The sequence below is a fragment of the Hemibagrus wyckioides genome, linkage group LG14 (assembly GCF_019097595.1).
Source record: "Hemibagrus wyckioides isolate EC202008001 linkage group LG14, SWU_Hwy_1.0, whole genome shotgun sequence".
Classification (NCBI taxonomy): domain Eukaryota; kingdom Metazoa; phylum Chordata; class Actinopteri; order Siluriformes; family Bagridae; genus Hemibagrus; species Hemibagrus wyckioides.
In genome coordinates, this window is record NC_080723.1 from 18,288,989 (window position 1) to 18,311,291 (window position 22,303).

A 22,303-nucleotide genomic window follows, 5' to 3' on the forward strand; every position below is an offset into this window, starting at 1 on the left:
CTGTTTGGGCATCTAGGGGAAGTTCATTCCTCCAACTCGGTGCCAGAACAGAGAAGAGTCTAGATGTATACCTACCTCGAACCCTAAAGCTTTATATCATCAAAAAATATTAAACTCTACAAGATTTAAATCAGAATTTAATATTCTGGAACTATTAGTATAAGACTGTCTTATAGGACAAGATATAAGTATTAGGTATCATCCATATGAGTTCCTATTCAAGCCTTTGTCATTTTTATTTTAAATAAATAAATTGTATTTATTGACCATGTCTTAAAGAAAGATCTTGAAGAAATAAAACTTTTAAGAAATTAATAATTAATCATTACCAACCAACACAGATGAATATTTTACAGGATCTTATTTAATAAGATAAAAAGCACTAAATTGAAAAAAAATCATTTAATATTAAAGAAAATCTTTTGAGATATTTTTTAGTGTCACCGTCTGTAATTTCCAATAACATTATTTCCAATAAAATACAAGTAAAGCTTGTAAAAAAATTTTTTAAAAAAAATTAAACAAACAGGACATTTGCAGTAAGATCTTTTGACAAGGAAAGTCACTGAGATAATATTTTCCCGTTCACCGTACTGGTGTTCCTATTAAAGTGGCCAGTGAGTATGTCCAGTGAGTATATTCACATCTCAACACACTTCTTTGAGTGGGGAAACGCACCAAGTTCCCTTTATTGCCTTTTGTTCCCAATTAGAGAACAAAAAAATCACCGCACTGATCAATTAGATGAGAGAAGTGACCGGTTCCTCACAGCTGCTGAAATGGGAAGCATCGGGTCTCACATGACATTAATTTTGAACAATAGTGAGATATCTGCAGAGATGGAAAGCCTTTAGAAATTCCTTAATAATTCCGTATAATTCAAATTTCCGATTTCTTTTCCAGCATTTTCCTTTTTCCATTTCCTCTAGTTATAAATTCACTTCATTCATTAACTATATTTATACTCCAGCAGGGTTAAAGTCTCCATTCTGATTGGTCGGAGAAATCAGCAGTTCTGACGGTATTTCCTGCTGTAGATTAAATCGATTAGAGGGTTGGATCTTATACATGATATTGCAGTTTCTTCATAACACAACCAGCTCCATTTGTCTCCAAGCAAGAGAAAAGAAAGGTGTTGTGAATGTGTGTAGCAGTTATAATGCTATAATGTGTTTCTTTGGGAAGCCACAACAGAACTATTAATAAATATTTCAGTACATGTTTTTGTAAATTAATTGCTAGCATTGGCAGATCGCTGTGGTGTAATATGAAGGAAACACTTCTACTAACGCCGTTAACCAAAAATAAATAAATAATCTTTCAAAATAGATACTCTGCTTCGTTTATCCTGCAAGCACTGCCTACTATTTTCACCTTCACCATTTATTTAAATTATTAAAAAAAATAAAATAAAAACCCTGAGCATTTCTTTTTATTTTTTATAATTATAAAGTCTTAAAAATTAAAAAGTGGTCTTTCTTTAAAAAAAGACTTTTATTTTTAGAACAACAAAGTCTTAAAAAAACCCTGACCACTTTTTTTTTTAAATTATTTTTATAAATCCTGAAGTCTTATGAAATAAACAAAAACACAAACAACTAAATTCAGTTTAAACTGTTTACTTTTTACTTGAGCTTTTAAACACAGACATTTCCCCGCCTTTGTTCAGATATAATTTTCTTTAAACAGGTACTCCCCCTTTTAATCAAGACCTCCGAGTAAGAGTGAGTGTAGCTTATGAATTAATTAAACATGGAGATCATTCACAGCTCATCTTCCAGCATCAGGCTGAATTAGATCTAAAGAGCAAAGTAAACAGTGCAGAGAACAAAATAGACACATTCAGCACAAATCTTACTATTACAAAGAGTGCATTCCTTTTCTTTCAGGACAAATTCATTCCAGTGAAAAATTCATGTGAATAAAAATTTCATATAAAGCATGTGCAAGTGCATCGAAGTGCATGACACTAAATAAATATTTTACGAGCATGCTTGTTCATAATGCTAAACCAACTAAAGGACAAAAAATAAATACACAATACTGATATCCACATGTCTCTGCACTTAGTTCTCTTTGCTGCTTTTTGTTTTTCTATTGTTAATACAGCATCCATACTGAATAACTTGTTTGGGGGGGGGATATGATAGATATAAAGCCTGGTCCACACATACAATGTACACACCCACCCACACACACTCAAAGTGTCGTCCCATCGGCAGAGCTTGCACGCACACTCTGTTCTCTTTTCTTCTTCTCTCCATTAGAGTCTTTATGATTTCCGTTAACGCAGGGCTTCTCAGTCGCAGCTTTCTTGTGCTTGCTCGAGCAGCTCTCAGGGTCCCGCTGTTCACTCTTTCCCTCTCCTCCTCCACTTTGCTCTGCGGGAATCTGTAAGAATGAGGGCAGCTCCAGTTGTTCTTTGGTTAATAAACCACGCTGGTCGTCGGCTCGGCTGCACTGCACGCGGGTCAGCATCTCCACCAGACCTGAGAGACGTTAGAGATTAGAGGTTCGTGATGACTGGTGTCGAACAGGACAGATTTTTTTTTTTGTAGGTGAGGCTCATGCCTCAGTTCCATGCTAGCATAAAGATGACGCTTGTAGCGTAGATGATATTAAGCAACACATTTGATCACTTTGGTCATGATTCACTATCGGGTTGACTCCTGCTAGCTTTTCATACTCGGTTGTGAAGATGTGATCTCAGCTGATGACTAAGACTACATGGGAAACCCGTCCACTCCTCAACCCACATTAAGATGCAGCAATGAAACATGTCTGTCAGTGATTTTCAATCACTGTACCAAGGCATACAAGTGTGCCGTGAGAGATTATCCAATACATTTAACTGATCCAAAAAATTATCATCTAGTTAATACAAATAAATTGCCATTGTTGAACACCTTAGCATTCGATGTAGTGACCAGCAGAGGAATGGAAAAACTCCATATTTGGTTGGTGGTGTGCCATGGGATTTTATTTAATGTAAAAAAAAAAATGGTCTAGGTTATTCATTACTCTTGGAAAAATCCAGTATTTTACAGAATCCATATATAAAATCTCTCACTACAATAATCATACTGTTCATTTGTTTAAAGCTAATGGTTTTTGGCTGGACAGCACAGCCTGCGCCGCTTGTTCTTCCATAAAAGTCCATAGACGCATAATAGAACGACAGTCACGGCATTTCAGTAGGTGTCTACAGCACGTTCTAATATAATGAAGCTTCTGTATGTAATAGTGGTGTAGAGAATTGATCATTTCTCATATTATATATAGGATGATAAATGTTTGATACATCAATATACAATTAAGAAAAGAATCCAATGCCCAGTGTTGGTGTTCTGTGAGACTTTAGAGAAGAAAACTCTCAGGAGAAAACGCTCAGGTTACTAGGTTTCCTCTGGTGCTTTAGAGGTGAATTTTCAAAGCCAGCTCAAATCAATGAAACAGTAATGAACATGTTGAACTCAATGACTTCAAGATATCAGCACCGGTCAGTCAAGTGCAGAGTCATATAGAGCTCAGAGTTACCTAATCTTGCTTAGAGTACTTGATTAGAGTTAGCCTAATCTTGCTTTTTTGCAAGACATGCCAGTCACTGTTAATGATGTTCCCCTTAAACAGCAAGACTTGTGCAGACCAATGCAATTTTTTTATAAATACATATTCAGTCGTTGTGCAAAAACAAGCCCTTGCATCTGTCTTAGGGCAGTTTTTTTGGATGGCTGATAGTGCTGCAATCGAGCTCATGTATTCTCTCCGCATCATCTGCACTTCCCCTGTTTCAAAAACCACGAGCTGCCACTGGGTTAACAGCGGGTGTTGAAATCCTTTGCTTGGTTTCCCTTAAAGTGTGCAAGCTTTGCAAAACACCATTGGTTTGCCACGAGACAGTGAAAAGACGTGATGATGTTTCACTTCAGTGCATTTTTTTTTCTCTTCAGCATGTGTGGCAAGATCCAACTTCCATTTTGTTGCGTCAGCCATCGTATTTTGTTTTATCAGTCGATTGCCGATCATATATTAGGCCACAAACTGGCTGGCTGGCTGGCTCACTATTCCTATGCGTATCAGAAAGAAAGGTGTACCTAATAAACTGCCAATTGGCCGTAAACAATCATGTGAGACTGTGAGATAACTACTGCTAGTACACAGCAACATCTTTCAATGTCGTCAGTGAAAAATTCGCCAATGCTAAATGCCAGCAGTCACAATGTAAAGTCTATGGCAGTGAATCCAAGCAGCACAGTGCTGCCTTTACTGTTTATGTGGTGAGTAACAATAAGCGAAATGTTGACAGTGCTTACCGTCCATCTCGTTTTTGGGCTTGGTGCCTGTTCGGCTTCGGTCTACAGCTGGATTTCCCTTGACTTCGCCACCGCCTGAACCTAGAGCAGCACAAAATAAAATAAACTTTACACCATGAAGTGATAATTTACACCACCAGATTAATAGTGGTGTAGAGAATTCATCATTTCTCACATTATATATAGGATGATAAATGTTTGATACATCAATATACAATTAAGAAAAGAATTCAATGCCCGGTGTTTGTGTTCTGTGAGACTTTACAGACGTTTTGAAGCAAGTTTCCTGAAGAAAAGACTTGTCACTTGCTCACAAACCTAACCTGGTTCTTGTTGGGGATGAAGGAAACTAAGGACTGGAGAGGAATTGATGTTACAGATTTTTAACATGTAATAAAGTGTGGGAAGGGAAGGGAAGGGAAGGAAGTAAGGAAGCAAGGAAACAAGGAAGCAAGGAAGGAAGGTAGAAGGTTCAAGGCTTGTTTAGAAAGTCTACTCTAGTCTGCTAAAAGTTGTTCCAGTTCCACCATTTGCAAAAGGTTCTTCTGTTGTCAGGTTCTACATGGAACCGTTAAGGGCTCCTCAGAGGAACCAACCTAAACCAGCCTCTTAAGTAGTTAGATAGGACCTTTCTGTCCTAAACATGTGATGGAGCTAGCAAACGATAAACCATCTTCATGGCTCAAACAGGGCAGAATCCAGTAATCTCAGCTTTTTTTAGCACAACAAAAACAGCAAAGAAGCTGAAGTATAGTTCCTGTGCCAGCTCTCACTGATTGGCCTGTAAGGACCGAGAGACTCAGAGATGTTAAGGTTAATGGGATGTGAAGTGGGTTTTGGCCACAGAGGAGTCTGTGAGCTGAAATGTATACAACAAGCTAAACACATGAGGACAGGAGAACCGGCAAAGTGTCAAGACATTTAAATAGGACTTTTTGGGGGGGTCAACTTGTCTCATTGATCGCAGACTCACTTTTGACTCTATCCAGACAGAGTGTCTTGTTAGCCAGGCGCAATACGGTGGTGTCCATGTTCAAGGGTTCTTTTGATCCACTCTGAGAGAAAGACAGAAGATGGTTATGATGCGTCAGAGGAAATGATAATGCAATACAGAACTACACACTGCCAAGGCAAGTGTTACACTGTAAGCAAATCATCAAGCAAAGCAATAATTTAGACAAAGAATTTCACAACACACACCAGGGTAATGACAGCATCCTGTGGTTGGAGCTGGTGCTTCTGCAGGACGGAGTAAACAGCGTCTCCCAGAGTCTTACTCGATTTGGCCATGATGCCTATCGTCTTTTCTGTGAACACTATCTCCAACCTACATGTGCACACACAAAGAAATCAGACAGACAGACAGACAGACAGACAGACAGACGGGTGAATTCTTGAATCTGATTGGTCAGAAAAATCTTGATTCATTATCTTTAACAGCAGCTATTCTGACTGTAAGGTTTCTAAAAATATATAGGAACGAGCCTTTTAAATATTTCTATAACTATTAAAAGGGATGTTTACGGCAGATGCTCTACAAACAGCTGTAAAGCTTTTTTCCCCCAGTACAATGGTGTTCTTTTCAGCTGGCAGAATGGGAATGGATTTATGGGGCTCATTTTCAATCAGCATCATCATCGTCATCATCATCATCATCATCATCATCTCCGCAAGCCTGATATAAAATTATTCAGGACTCTGTTGACTTTCAGTAGGAGATGATTGTCCTCTGTCAGATAACCTTACACAGAACATCAGGGGCTGAAGAGAACGCCTTCAGATAACACCTTGGGAACAAGCAGTTGGGGAATCTCAGGGAACAGAAATGGGTTCGATAACAGCATTTATTTTGAAGATAGAAACATTTATTTATTTATTCTTTTTTTGAAGTGGGGGGGGCTTTTCTATAAATAAATTTTTCCCATATTATTATTGACAAGATGAAGTTTTCTGCAAGGAGATGTTCAGTCAGCTATGAAAATAAAGCTGTGCGAGTTTTTTTTAGTCATATAAAGCCTTCAGGAGCGAGAGCTTTGTGGTGTCTTGGTAATATGACAAGCTGTGTTTGTGTAGTGTTTGTGTGTGTGGGGGGGGGGGGACATCTGGTTATAGCTGCTATAAGGTAAGCAATAACAGGAACTAACTTGTTAAAGTAATTCTAATAGAATAGTCTTCTAATAGGAAACAGTTCCAAGTTTAATTCTAATAATAAATGAACAGTCTATAATTATTATTATTGGACTTTTTTCTTTATTATTTCCCCCCCCCATGTAATTCATCTTGAATACATGATGGAAAATACATTTCTGCTTTATCTAAGGTTTCAGTGACTTAGAGACTCACGTAAATGCTATTCTGAGTTCCAGGGAGACCTGCTGATCCTGCAGGACAGAACTGTCCTGGTCCAACGAGAGAGGCTGTTGCCTCAGGCACAAATTCTGCACAAAACACCACAACACAACAGGAGAACATTATTCAGCTACTGCAAAGGCTAAGACAACATCAGTCTACATCAATATCACCAAGCGGTGGCTGTAACTTAATTCCATGCTAGTGCAATTAATATTGAATGGACAGCAGACTTGTTATGCAGTAAAAACAGGGCAGTGCGTGTGTGACCTTATCCTTGCCCTGGAGGTAGATCACGATGTCTTTCATGGGGAAGCCTCTTTTCTCACACAGGCCACTCAGCATGTCTCGCAGAGTCAGACCGGCTCGAGCCGGCGCCAGGCTGGCTGTGCCGTCAGGCAAAAACACACAGCAGTATTTATCCACTCGAGCAGGCGGGTTCGGATCTGAACCTTCAGGACTCGAGCAGCCGTCCTGAGAGAGAGACGATAAATAGTAAATAGATCTAGTGCAGAAAGTGAACGCGGAACACATGCTTGGCTGAAAAACTGCAGCAAATTCATGTTTTTTCCAGTGTGTTTAGTATGGTATGCTTGGGAGCATGCACACACACACACACACCTCTAATCTGTTAGATAGTGACCCCAACTCCACACTGCTGCTGGATTTCACAGAGATCTGAGACTCCTGCCTCGACACTGTGACCTGCCGGTAAGACATGTCTGCCGATACACACACACACACACACACACACACCATTGTTATACATTTTGTCTTATGCATCTATAAGTTGTGAGAACACCAGAAGTGGCCCTGCAGTACCTCCCCATGAACCTCTCTTCTCAAGCTTCTTCCTTTTGTTGGATTTGCTGTCAGACGATGGCGTTTTCACGCTTGTGTTCTGCGCACACACACAAAGTAAGAAGCACATCAGGCATCACTTAACATGGATACAGTAGAGCACAAAAATTTGCATCCTATAAGAATTAAAAGCTGCCACTGCTGGGGCCTTATCGCATAAATGAGAAACGTAAACCACTCTGGATAAGGGCCAATAATGCCACAAATGTAAATAAATAAAAGCTGCCAATAAGCAGAATTTTCTGCCAGGAGAACTTAAAAGGATTAAGAGATGCAGAATATACCTGATATCAGCTTTATAATGCACAATAATTAAAAACAAACAAACAAAAAAACACCATCAGCATGATGTAGCTCCAGACATGTGGGTGTCTTGTGGGTGGAGATCAACTGCTGCTGCTTTCCGCTGTGGGTCTAACCTTCAGACATTTTTAGGTTCTGATATTTCCTATTTTGATACCACACTGATAGCTTGTCTGTCACACCTTGAACAAGTCTTTAGTCTCTGTATAGGTTTGGGCAAAATATATCCATGACACCTTTCTAAAGGTATTTTAGTTATTTATTATTAGTAATCTTTCAGCAGTGTCTGAAGGAAAAGTATCTTGTTTTGTGCACGAGATAAAACTCTTGAACAGATGATAGTACAATATTTTTTAAATAAAGAAATATGATATTAGTGCATTTAATATGAAGTAGTTTTTAATATTATATTAATAGTTCTAAAAACTTCAGCTACACATTTTTCACTAAATGCAGTTTAGTAACCAGTCAAGCGCATACACACGTTTCTGATGATGCTCCCATGCAGAAGAAATCCTGACATAAAAACAAAATCCTGACATAAAAATCCCATGTAGAAAGAAACCTGACATAAAAACAAGCAAGTCCATTGTAGTAACTAATGGATGCTTGCACTGTAGTTCATATCAGCCATAGACTCTTGTCTCACACAGAACTTTGCTTTTCTTTTTCAAACCTAAAACAGGATCGAGTATCAAAACAGCGACAGTCCTGCTTCCACCTAGATTCATTCCTAACCCTAATTATGCTAGCTACGTTATACAAGAACGTTTTTGTCCAAGACGAACTCGTGAATTTGTACAGAAGTCCTAAGAGGCCATGCATTATTATTATTTTGGTTGTTTTCTCGTGATCACAAGATAACTAGCCGTTTTCCTCATGATCATGACATAATATAATAAAAAGTTCTTTTCCTGTGATCATTATTTTTTCGACGTTGAACATGTTCTAGAGGAAGCAAAAGCGCAGTAACGGAGCATCATGGATGATGGCATTCACCCGGACTTTGATCAGGGGCTCACTCTGACTGAAACGGCTGTATGTCTATCAGTGATTGAAAATTTCCACATACGTGTCTGAAACTTGAGATCAGGCACATGATATGCACCAGAAACATTCGCAAGGCGCGATATTTTCAAGCGGTACAATTGTGTCATGAGAAAACTGGTTTTTAATGTCGAGATCACGAGATAAGTATGTCAAGATCATGAGAAAACAGCTTTTTATGTCGATATCATGAAAAAAATTTAATTGTGGTCCAGAGAAAGCAAGAAAGAAAGAAATATAATAGTGCATGGCCTCTGTAAATGTAAGATGGTAGTACTGTTTTTTATAAAGAAAGTATTTTAATATTATAGTAATACATGAAACCAGGCTAGTGCATGTACTGTATACACTCCTGATGATGCTCCCATGCAGGAAAAAAAAACAAATCCATGCATCCTCAAGCATATGCTTGTGGAAATGCAGGGTAACATTACTAGTGAGTGAATAAATTTAAATCAGTGTCACCTTCCTGTCACTGGTTGGAGTGATGGCCTTATTTTGAGGCTCGAGGTCAGGCAGCGGTCGTCCTTCCACACTGGCCAGCATGCAGTTCTGATAGAGTGTAGAGCGCACGAATCGTGCATAACTATCAAACTTCATCAGCTTATAGATCTGCCCAGGAAAGGAGAAAAAAAGAGGAAGGCAATCCAGTGACTTCAGCATTACACAACCTACTGTATACAATATATCATTTGCATGTGTGTGTGTTGTGTACCTGTTGCTGGGCTTTGCTAAACATTTCTGGTGTTGGTTTGTCCAGGTCACTTTCGTTAATGCGTGCCGTGTCGTCTATGTTCACGGCGCTGAAGGAGCTCTCAGATAGATACAGGTCGTAGATTGAGCGAGCTTGCTTCTTCAGCTGAACACAGACAGGAAGAGGAAGAGACGGAACAAGCAGATTTTCACATCAGTGATATGCGACTGGGCCAAATGGTGACTTATCACATTACAGTGGAACGTCATACCTCCCTTATGAATTTTCGACTTAAATTTTGCAAGGAAACTGCGATCCGAACCGAGCGCCAAGTCGTGCATATGTCTGGGAGTCGTTCAAAACTCGTTAGCGTAAGTGGAAAGCCAAGTGAAGCGAGTTTACGAATTTTACAGCTTCCTTTTTGCAGTTGGTGAAAGCTGTTTCGAAAGAGTCAACCCACGATACCAAGGTTGCCTTCGTCATGCGTTCGAAAGCTACGTGATTCTTCATGAATTTTTGTTGTTGTTGTTGACAGATTGATGGCGTGGGTGGTCTGACCAATTTTTTGGTATTGGTAATATTGCTAATATTTTTGTGTGGCTGGAACAGATTACCTGCAGTTACATTATTTCTTATGGGATTTCGCAATACAAATTTCCGCCTTAAGAACTCGCCTCCAGAATGAATTCGATTCATATGCCGAGGTTCCACTGAGAACTTTTTAATGATGCACTATATTAATCAGTATTGTTAAACACTATATATGGTACAAAGATGCATTTTAATGAGATTTTCATTGTAATAAAGCCAGAATTATTGGGTTAGAGGGTCCTGTAACAATACCGATATTAAAATTTCCCATAATTGACCATATGCTACATATGATGTTGGTGCTAGTCATACATCTTATGTTAGCTTGACTAAATCAAACACCACCACACCCTTGCAGTGACTGGCAGAAATAATCAGCAAATCTTTTTTCTTGCTGAGAAGGTAAGGCATTTATTAATTGTCTAGTTCAATATGTTGGAATTTGCATCATTAGCCAGTTGCAAAGTCTGGCTAGTCTTTATATACAAATTAGTAGACTTCTGTTTGTGCTATATAGTAATAACAATTTGGCTATATCACCTCGACTATGTGGATTTTCTGTCCACTCAGTGTCTCATGATAGTTTTATTTTCTACGCTGTATTTTATAGTTAACTAGCCGTAGTCAGCGATTATGCCGCTGTGATTACATAACCACAGATACACTGCGCCAGATCTGCGATTCAGTACTTATCTTAACGTTGATACGGAAGTCCCTCAGTTTTCATTTCTCGGTTATTTGTTGGGATTATATTTAGTTGGCACTAGGGTGTTTTTTGTTTTCCGTTTTCTGTTTCTTCAAATTCATTTAAGTGTACTGCAAAGCACCGTTTAACTCTTGTTCACCTTAAACTAACCTATTTATTATTTTATGGCTTCGGGTTCTGCATGCTCTTATGAATGACCAAATATAATTTGACCAAAATAGATATGATAAAAGATAAAATCAGCTTTACTTGCTACATCGGCAACCACAATAAAAAAACGCGTTCTTAAGACCACTTTTTAAATGGATGCTAGAAGGTTCAGTGCTTTGCTTGCAACCTTTAAAAGTTCAGTGTAAATGTATAATGTTACTGGTTTGAGTTGAGATATCAGACTCTGACTGTCCTCGTATTGTAAGTGCAACATTTCCCCACTGACACTTTTGGTTTACACAGTTTTATTTTTACTCTGTCTGGGGAGACATGTATAACAAGCACAAGAATTTCATAGAGTATATAAACGCTTAAAGCAATCTTCATGCACGACAATAAATCTGAACCAATTTCTAAACATGGCAATAGACTTCGTCTGAAAGCATTTCATCAATAGTGAAACACCCTCAGCTTTTTATGCATACAAGTGTGTGTGTGTGTGTGTGTTGTGTGTACACTCATAACTGGTGTTCATGTTGTGGTTACCATTTGAGGTAAACCTTTCTTCCGGGTGTTTACTCATAACTGTATTATTGTTACTTGTATAATTCCAGGAAATTGTCATTCATAGTTTAACTGACTATTTTATGATTCGTGATTGCTAACACAGGAGTCTACATACGTCCTTGTGCTGAGTTATGACTTTCTATGGTCTTCTTATAGTAAAACTCAGCTGATGGAGGCATGTTAGAGGAGCTGGTAGAAGGACAAGGCATAGATTAGATTCTTGCACAAACTCAGACTGGATTAAGGGTGGGGGACTCAAAAATGTAACCACTAACACCAATGCAGTTTGGCTTTACAGTGTGATCATGGTAATGCAAAAGTAGCTTATCTGTATTCAGCTAAAAAGTTTCTCATAGAAACCCTACGAAACCAGCTGACTGTAAAACAAGAAGTCGCTGACCACAGTGCTACACTTTCTTCATTTGTTGCATGGCATGCAGAAGTTAAGCATTGTGGATGGCATTTGATTATTTCGCTGGCATTTGTATCCACTTGTACCCTTTGAGAGGTTCTTCTGACTGATTACTTTTATCCTGTGATGAAGATATCCTGATAGAATCCATCGGCCCATCCAACTCTGAATCAAACACCAAATACCCAACTGACTCCAAATCAAACACCCACCTGAATCTGAATCAAACACCCCCCTGAATCTGAATCAAACACCCACCCGACTCCGAATCAAAACACCCAAGTGCCACACTTTCTTCATTTTTTCCTCTGTGTTGCATGGCATCCAGAAGTTAAGCACTGATGTAAGCATCCACTTGTACCCTTTGAGAGGTTCTTCTGACTGATTACTTTTATCCTGTGATGAAGATTCTATCCTGATAGAATCAATCGGCCCATCCAACTCCGAATCAAATACCGAACACCCACCCGACTCCGAATCAAACACCCACCCGACTCTGTATCAAATAATCAAATGATCCAAGAATCAAAAAATATTCCAGATTTTAAATCAAACACACCAACTAGGAAAAACTCCAGTGATGGTGAATGTGAAACAGAAAAATAAGCTTTGCGGCCTATTGCCTGCTTTATGAAAGATCACCTATAAACCACCTGCTGCTATGTTCCGTGTGATTAACATGTTTGGAAATCAAAAGACAAACGGATCTCAAAAAAATATCCAGATGGACCATGAAAAAACAATGTAGGAATTTAGGTCAGTAATGAGTGATTCACACATGCATGATGATAACATTCCTACCTCATTCAGATTAGTAGGTGGAATCTTCTGGAACTTCTCACAGGCCTGCCAGAAGAGGATGTTCTCAGCACTCACCTCTGATTTGAGAAACGCCTGAGAAAACAAGTGTCATTTATCTGATAAAATATTTTCCGGCATGCTCTACGTGGACAATTAAGTTCGTTTAAGCAACATGTCTTTGGCATGAACAGAAAGGTGTGCATTTCCTTTGTTTGTTTCTATCTATCCAGTAGCTAATTAATAAACTGGAGTAAGAATGCTGGTTTCTGATTTGAAAGTATGCTAGTTATTTAGTTAACAGCATGCTAACTCGGTTCATAGTTTGCATAAATCAATAGCAGCGCTTTAAGAATGCTTTGTATCTGTACAAAAAAATTTATTTTTTTTTAATTCCTGGACAGAAGCGTAAAGGAAAGAGCGTGGGCTGCACCACCAGCCAGGTCATGCTAAACAGGAAGCTGGTAATGACTCAGAATTCGCAGATATTAATACAATATCTATTAAAAGGTTTCTTTCATCTATATGTAGCTACCACTTTTCTTGCCTACTTCATTGAGAGAAATTATGTAGCAGTGCAGAATGAGTGCCCACAAAATCCACACTTACAAATGCTTTTGTTTTGTAGGAAATGTTATATCCTTTGCCCCCGTATCCTTTGCAGAATATAAGTGCCATTTTGTTAATGTAACAGCATAACATGTAGCAATGGAAACCAGATGAACAGGATGTACCGCTAAATATCCTGATCATTGGGAGACAATCCAGATAATTATATTAACCTCATACAGCCACAGTGCTGACTCCCATCTGTAATGTCACATTAGTGTTAATGTTTTCTGATGACTGTTTCACAAAGCAGCTGTGAGCTGGATGAAATGAAGCATTAACCACTATGACTCAAGCAGATATGCTGACCGATGGGGGGAAAAAGACGACGACACTGGGACGCAGAACGTTCTGAGAAATTTAAAAACCTTTTTTTAGTCGATCTTTTACACTTCCAGTTTAGAGATGTTTGGATCGAAGAGTAGTTATTTCTAGCCGATCTGACCCGTTCAGATGTACAGTGGAGCTGAACGGCGTCAGCCGGTGATCCTCCATCTGTGTAAAAACGTCAGCACACGTTTACAGTGTTGAATCTCATGACCTCTAAGAAGTCAGACCAAAATTTATGGCAAAAAAAATGATTTATTTTTCTTCCAGACATACTCTCAGATAAATAATTCAATCAGCCACCCATCAATCAATCAGGAATATAAATAGGTGGAAACCTGCTGGACCTGTTAGCTGGTGTATATGGTGCAGTTGGGTGGTCAATACAGTATAGCTGGAAGGGGTTTGGGAGGCATATAAGGGGCAGTTGGAAGGGTAAAAATGACACCAAGATAAACGATACTATAGGCTTCAATGCAGTGAACGTCTTCATTCTATACACTGCCAGTTTATTATTATTATTGATTTATTATTGAAGTTTGCCCACTATTGGCAGTTAGAAATTAAAATTAACAGAAATTAGCTTAATTAGATGTGTCCATGCAAAGTGATCATGATCTGCTTATTCCAGTTAGACACATTTATTTCTAGTTTCTGTTTAAAAATCATACACACTACCAGTCAAAAGTTTGGACACACCTTTTAATTCAATGTTTTTTGTTTAGGGATTTACTTTCTACATTCTAGAACAATACTGGAGATTTCAAAACTATGAAACAACACACATGGACTTAAGTAATCCATATGTAATGACAACAAAAAACAGTCAGTTGTTATTTTAAGACAAGAAGGTCAGGTGTTCTGGAATAGTTCTTGTAAGAACTGTATTGTCAAGTGCATTTGCAAAACCCATCAAGCACCATGATGAAACTGGCTCACATGAAGACCATCCCAGGAAAGCAAGACCAAAACTTACTGTACCTCTGCTGCAGAGGAGAAGTTCATTTAGAGTTACCAGCCTCAGAAATCACCAATGAACAGCACCTCAGATTAGAGCCGTTATGAAGGCTTTACAGAGCATCAGTAGCAGACATATCTCAATATCAACTGTTCAAAGGACATTATTGTGTATTTCAGCCGCCTTCAGCATTGTTTTACAATGTAGAAAGAAATAAACATCAGGAAAGACCATGGAATTAGAAGATGTGTCCAAACTTTTGACTGGTAGTGTATCTTACGTCCATTTTCTAATTCTGTAGTTTTTTAAGTTTTTTTTTTTTTTTTTTGACTGAGGTGAGAAGTCCGGTACGAGCTCTTACGGTAAAATATCGCACTCCGACCGGGTCCTCCAACAGGCGTTCGAAGCACACGGCCCAGCTGACCACCCTGCTGGCCGGACCGTCTGCACTTTGAGGAAGTTCTCCTCCAGCAGAGCCACTGCTCAGACTCGGGCTGCTGCCTGTTACCGACAACCTCGACATGTTCAACTCTTCAGAGAGAAAGAGAAAAATGTGTAAAACACAACGTACAGAGTTACAGACAGGCTTAAATATGATTTTTTTTTTTAATTATTTCTTTCAAATGTTTTATCGTTTTCACTATTATGAATAACGGAAATATCTGGAACATTTAAAAATACCAATTGTTAAACATAGCTGTAAAAAGAGAACAGATACCTCCTGGATTTTATTTACATCTCTCCCATCAGTCATGCTATAGACATCCCATCATGATTACACGCTTTTGAAAAAACAAAAAGCTTTAAAACACATAGCCACTATATTCGTGCGGAAAACCAGGACGCTGCGGACAAACTGACTGACCGTAAATGTGATAAAGTTATCTAGCTACTTTACTCCTGTTCAAGTAAACGGATCATTAATTCGCAGGAGTTTGGGGTAGTTTTTTTGGATCCCGGAGATGTTTTGACATTCCCTGACATTTGTACTTATTTCATTTATAATAAATTCCAAAAATCTCATTAAAACTATACACAGAAGAAACTCTGCTACGTACGATATGTGAGCAATATTTAATATCAATGTGCATTTTGGAGAATTTGTATACTAGGTCAGTAATTCTTTTTAAGGACGGTGATAAAGGGCCATAACACGCATATTAGAAATATTTTTACAAGACTTTTGAGTGCTGGAATATGTAGCACAGGCTGGGAATATCGAACCCGTTTCTTCATTCACATAGAATAATACGTTGATTTGACTTGTGTGTTGCTTTTTGTTTTAGAAAACAAACGTAACGAAACGACAGAGTGAAGAAATTATTTGGTGTTTCAGGGTTTTTAACTAACTAGGGTTTGTATCTTGTATGAAATCTGCCAGCCACCAGTGATTCCAAGGGGCGGGGCTTTGTGTCCAGTGGGCGTGGTGGGGTTAACGAGAAAAGAAATCCTTAAAATGTTTGTAATTCACAGTGCAAATTCGTCCGATATTTTATCAGAAGATATTTGTTCTCGAGAAAGTCTCCAACATTGCAGGTTTACAGATTTGGCCTGATTTAGAAATGGCCTTTATTTGTCACACAGAATTTCACTGTGCTGTAATGTATATCTTTGCATATCCCATCCTTGAAGGTTGTGGTCAGAGCGCAGGGTCAGCCATGATACAGCACCCCTGGAGGAGAGAGGGTTAAGGGCCTTGCTCAAGGGCCTAACGGTGGCAAGTTGGCGGTGCTGGAGCTTGAACCCCCGATCTTCCAGTCAACAACCCAGAGCCTTAACCACTTGAGCCACCACCGCCCCCGATTTGTCAGGACTCCTAATCTGAAAGTGTGTGGTGTGTTTATTCTTGTCGTGTAGGAGGAGTCTGACAACTGAAGGATGATCCATGAGAACAATCTGTGAAATCTGTCATCATCATATCAACATCGGTTCAGACGATATAAATCTTGCAGTGTGGCCTGGGCTTAAGTACGCATTCAGTTTATTAATCATGTCATCTTTTCCTCCTCCTTCTCTCTAAGTTTGGCAGAATTCTTCTTCAGTGCCATCTGTCTGCTGCAGTGAGAGTTTCTGCTCTTCACCCAACTCTTACAACTTGATTATTAGTACTGTAATGCATGCTAAACCCACACATCCATCACTTTATGCTTTATTAAAAAAATAAATAAATAATCCTAAGCAAGCCGTTGCCTTTCAAACTGAAATCAGGAGTGGGATTCTACAGGAAGTGCAGATTAAACACGATCAGCAGAAGAGGATGCAACTTCAGAATTCAGTTTGCACTTACCTCCATCCGAAACTGCCTGCGTCTGCAAGAAAACACACGAGATACAAAGTCATACAGGGAGTTTATAGAACAAAAGAGCATGCATGAATTGAGGTAAAGCGGTGTGATGACAACAGGATATCGTCTCCCAGACAGCTGAACGGTTTGCTTCTGCACTCGAGGTGCTCAGCAGAGTGGCAGCTGTGTTACACAGGAAGCGGGCGTTTCATCATCACCACACTTTTCATGACTGACACATCTGACCCCGTTCTCACACGCAGGATCATCAATGACACCCTCATTCTTCTGCTGTCAGCTAACCGTAGCAAATTCCCCTTCATAATGGTGCACTGGTTAATGCAGTTCAATTCTATGCTTGAGTGCAAAAGTTTACACACCCATGAAGTTAAAAGGGGGTGTATTCTGCAATGTTCCAAAAATAAAAGACCATACCAACAGTCAAAGGGCTAGAAAAGAAGCTCTCGATCACAGATCCATCAGAGTTGCAAGAGTTACTGTATTTCAAGATGGACAACATGGCAGAGTCTTAAACATATCAGGTGGAATTTGATTAAACTCCTCATAAAAGCGAAAGGTGAGCAGACAAGCAACTAGAGAATATTTGGTGCATCTCGTTTAGAAATAGATTTAGAAATAGATATGAAAATACATTTCAAGGTATTTGTTACTGATAACGGAGAAACAACCTTAAAACGCAAAAAAAAGTTTGCAGATAGGAAGGAAATCCGTCTTCGAGGTGCACAAACTTTTGCACTCCTTCTGAAGTTATGGTGCTACTTGTGTTAGACCTTTTTAACAGCTGTGTGTCTTTCTCCAAATGAACATTTTCAGGAGTTTCATGAAAAGCTGTATTTGTATTAAATTCAAAAAAACAATTTTTCCAACATATCTATAAATGGACAACAGATTCTTTATTAAAGTGAGAAGATGTTAAGGTTGGCTATCTGCTTGTGCTATATATGTATGTATGTATGTATATTAATATATATATATATAATTATATATAATATATAATAAAACACTTCAGCACATGTTTTTATTTGAAATGAATCACTTTCTTGGAATAACAGCGAGTCCATTTTGCATCAGGTCGCATCGCACCACCCCGCTGTTTATTTTCTCCGCCTCGGCGTGCCCCAGCATGTTTTTTACCCTGAAGTCATTCCTCTGCATTCACTGTTTGTTTAGGCCAAAGCAGTGTCTTTAAACGGGGGGGGGAATTGTCCGATTGACCCCTTTGTATTGCGTGTAAATGCAGTCATCAGCATAAAGGCAAAGAAAATATTGTTCGTTTGCTCCGATTCGTGTTTCATCAGTCAGACATGAGCACAAACAACTGCCTCAGCAATCTTACTGTTATGAAACCACAGATTTTTTTTTTGTTCTTGACTGTACGAGTGTGAGCGCTGCACAACGCCGCATATCTGTTAATGATCATCGTGCCCACCACAACCCTAGATAATGCCGTGGAATCAGCAAAACGCACGCAGAAGAACTCTATTTGTGCATTTTTTGCTTAGGGAAAGAGACGCAAGGTTATTTGTTTGGTTAGAGAAAAGAGTTAGGAGACCAAAACTAAATTATATTCTTGCGTAAAATTATTTCGAATCCTGGCTTTGCAGCTGATGGTTGGTTTGAGGGAAGGGAAAAAAAAAAAAAAAAAAAAAGATCCCATGCTTTACATTTTTAGCTACAAAGCTGCCCAAATGGACGTGCGCATGTCCTGCTATTTAAAACCAAGTACATATCCCCAGCACTAGAAGTCTTTCTTTCTACAGCTCTGCAGACACAGCATGGAAGGGATACGACAAGATAAATGGGCCGAGCAACCTGTCTGAACAGGTCAATAGAGAAGACGTGAACGTTATAACTGGAGATCCAGCTGTGAGAAGTCTGATGCCAAGCAGTGGGCATACAACTTATTAAAGAAGTTAGAAAGGAGGGGCACAAACTTTTGATTTTCTTTTAAGACCCCAGACAAAATTTAACATTCACCGATTGGGATTTTTATTTGCATTCCTTACAATAATAAACGAACACCTGGGTGCAGAAACCTTTGCACTCGACGCTACAGCATTATCAGATGATTAGTTCTATGCTTCAACAAGCACCACATAAAATCATACACAATTATATATCTTGTCTTTGCTCAGTCCAAGCATTCAGGTTTCTTTTTCACATCCTTAAAATGTAACCAAATGAACTAAATTTGTCCAGTTCCTGCTCTAACAGTTTACTTTCCTCCCATGTCGGAGGTTTAACTGCCAGTAAGCAGTTTGACAAAGCAGTCACGGCAAGCATCAACTGTAAATCGATGGAGACGCTGCAAAACCAAAACTGCTTGTAGTTAAACTTGTCAAAGCTTTCCCTGTCATCTATTTCCCACAAAAGAAAGGTCTTCATAATGCAGGAGAGGTTTCCACTTACCAGATTATTGGCTGGCACTGCCAGAGTTTTCAGCTTGTTGGCCATGGCTGGATCCGGCTGAGAGTGAGGACACCTCACCAGAAAGCGAGCACACCCTACTCTGTTACTTCACGCCCCGTTACTTCGCACGGCTTGTCACTTCCTGTTCCGAAGGGAAGTCTTGCCATAGCAACACACCACAAGGGGAAGTGGCTGCTCTGACTAAAACAAAACTTGTTCTTGACCTTGTTGGGCAACTCTGTGATACACGCTGCAGCATAAAAGAACCTAAACATGTAACCACAAGCCAAAGTCAGGCCCTCCAGGCACATCGATATCACCGCATACTCACACTCACACACACACACACACACACACACCCGCTCGGACGACTTTCTGATTTGTCAGCAGGGATGTCCAATAGACATGCAAAATATTTTTACTCTCTATATTTTTACAGCACAGGGAGATTATAGTGTATTGAAGGGCCTTAGTCAGTAGCTAATCCAACACTGCTGTGACCGAAAAATAAAAACAGGACAGCGTGTACCATTGCAGGAAAATAATCAACAGTAGGGTGGTGTGGTGCCATGGAGCGGTCACTTTTACCATCTTAAAGTAATTTAACTTCCAATAACAGTGCATCTTGTAGTGCTTTATTCCTCTTATACTACATCCATCGATTCACACAAAGCACATCAGATATTTTTAGTGACATTTAAGTCTGCAAAATGAGTTATTTCCTGTTATTTGCTTGTGTAACAGTGCCTACAAATAGTCATTTCACTCTTCAGCCCCTGTATACTTGATGATAAAATAAACTACAGCTTGTCTTGTTTCTGTTACCTTGTCATCTGACTCGAAAATACACTCAGACTTCTGCCTTTTACAATGTGCCAACATGGCCGCATCATTCCAGTAACGCTAAATAAATGTCTCCTTGAGTGAAAAATGTACCGTAGAAACAATTACACACTCTTTTAAAGATCAGTTATCATTTTGCCATACAGGTCTCAGAAAGAAGAATCGATAATACAACAGTGCTGTGGTATAAACTGTAATGATGCAGTTAAACATGAAGTACCTTAAAACTTTGGTGCTTAGTTTTTTTTGCCTAAAAGCAACAAGTGTAAACTGGCAGGAAAGCTGAGCAATGCTAGAGAACGCTTGCTAGCAAAGCTGATATTTTAAACAGAGAACATATAATCTCTATTTATTTATTTGGCTTAAGTCAAGTGTATTCTCTTACAGTTGTTCTCACTGTTTACTTTAGCAGTTCCAGTTTTGATAAAACCTCGTTTTTCGCATTAGGAATCAAACGAACAGTCCAACTCAAATACATAATTTTGGTTTAATAATTACTTACTAAAATTATTCTTTATCCGGTCACAGACGCAGTGGATCCACAGCCATTCCTCAGAACACACGGTGTAAGCTTGCGAAAGCACCAAAAATAGTCAAATGGTAATTTCATCAACTCGTCCATCAGTGACTCGTCATCTTCCTGATAAATGGATGATTCAACTTCCTGTGAATCATGTTGGTTTAGAGAGGTTCCGATATTTTGCAAGGGAGGTTCCCGTAACTAAATATTTATCTGGTATTAAGGAATAACTCCTGGTTTGATCTGCAGATTAGTTTGGGGATTGTTTGGAGTTTCTGTGCATGTTCTCAACACAACAAAGCTTCTGAAAAATATGCCAGTAGTCAGATTTGTGATGCTAAATTGCCTTAAGAAATGTGTGCGAGTGATAGACTGGTGTCCCATCCGGCGTGTATTCCCACCTCACACCCAGCATTCCTGGGGAAAAAACTCCTGATCCTCTGCAATCCTCTCTAATATAAATCTTGGAGAGGAGAGGAGAGGAGAGGAGAGGAGAGGAGAGGAGAGGAGAGGAGACGAGACGAGACGAGAGAAAAGAGAAAAGAGAAAAGAAGACGAGAAGACGAGAAGACGAGAAGACGAGAGAAGAGAAGAGAAGAGACAAGAAAAGAGAAGACGAGAGAAGAGAAGAGAAGAGACAAGAAAAGAGAAGACGAGAGAAGAGAAGAGACAAGAAAAGAGAAGACGAGAGAAGAGAAGACAATATGAGAGAAGACAAGAAGACAAAACAAGAGAAGAGAAGAGAAGACGAGAGAAGGGAAGACAAGACGAGAGGAGAGAAGAGAACACAACAACTAATACATTTTTAAGAAAAGATTTGTTTGAGCATTTTTGTTTTACGTTTCGTAAATATTTTAAACATAGGTTAATATCTGTATTATTCCAAGTAGAAAGTCATAAAATGTTTTATCACACAGAAGGCAGGTTCTAGTGTACCGATTAGGATGGACTTGGATTTGTTTATTAACGTTTTTCAATACTTTTCTCCCTGAGCCGATAAACCGCGCATGCGCAGTCTGAGAATCAACTTGATGTGGATATTCAGGTAGAAATGTGTGTACTCTCTTCTCCAAAGTATGAAGCAGTAAATAAAATATCCGGTACTTCATATTAATCATTACTATTAAACATTCTTCTGTGGTATTAAAAAAAAAAGTATTCAGTTTGTCTCTTCAGAGTAAAAAGCGTAAAAAATAAATAAAAATGTAAAATAAATTATTTGTATCTTTTAACTGTCAGTGTTTTTTTTTTTTACACATTACATAATAAAAGTAACATGGATGTAGCATTAAAATGAGATCCGGTGAACTCACCTTGCGCTCTTTTTGAAGCATTTTATTAAAATTCACTCGGATTTTTTTCCTAATCCACGCCGAGGTGGTGGAGCCGGAAATGACGGCCCGTGTCAAACCCCTGAATGCCACCATATTGTCTCTGTTAGTGGCGCTAAAGCAAAATAAGAAGGCAAACCTGATTGAATTTGTTTAACTGGGTGATGAAGATGTTTACTGACGTGTTTAGCCTCATCTGGAAGTTTTCAC

The 22,303-nt window shown here is 39.0% G+C and overlaps 1 protein-coding gene across 3 annotated transcripts; it reads right to left on the reverse strand.

Moving 5' to 3' along the window:
• Positions 1-1,603: 1,603 nt before the first annotated feature.
• rgs14a (regulator of G protein signaling 14a) lies at positions 1,604-20,878 on the reverse strand. 3 transcript variants are annotated; one of them, XM_058408183.1, is made up of 14 exons: positions 20,745-20,878; positions 16,973-16,994; positions 15,047-15,216; positions 12,795-12,887; positions 9,589-9,732; positions 9,339-9,485; positions 7,485-7,563; positions 7,284-7,384; positions 6,933-7,136; positions 6,657-6,751; positions 5,514-5,640; positions 5,287-5,368; positions 4,314-4,394; positions 1,604-2,489 (listed from the first exon to the last, which is right to left on the reverse strand). In XM_058408183.1, the coding sequence occupies exons 3-14, from the start codon at positions 15,206-15,208 to the stop codon at positions 2,200-2,202; spliced, it is 1,605 nt and encodes a 534-aa protein (XP_058264166.1). In that variant the 5' UTR covers positions 15,209-15,216; positions 16,973-16,994; positions 20,745-20,878; the 3' UTR covers positions 1,604-2,199. The 3 variants fall into 3 exon arrangements, with proteins under 3 accessions (XP_058264166.1, XP_058264165.1, XP_058264167.1); XM_058408182.1 differs by lacking the exon at positions 20,745-20,878 and adding an exon at positions 19,400-19,682; XM_058408184.1 differs by lacking the exons at positions 16,973-16,994; positions 20,745-20,878 and adding an exon at positions 15,404-16,954.
• Between the last annotated feature and the right edge of the window lie 1,425 nt (positions 20,879-22,303).

Coding starts and splice junctions, on each gene's coding strand:
- rgs14a (XM_058408182.1), bottom strand. CDS start 19,444: ATGGCCAACAAGCTGAAAACTCTGGCAGTGCCAGCCAATAATCTG. Junction 5,641..6,656: donor GAACTCAGAATAGCATTTAC/GTGAGTCTCTAA, acceptor GTGCACATGTAG/GTTGGAGATAGTGTTCACAG. Junction 4,395..5,286: donor CTGTCTGGATAGAGTCAAAA/GTGAGTCTGCGA, acceptor GTGCTGCTCTAG/GTTCAGGCGGTGGCGAAGTC.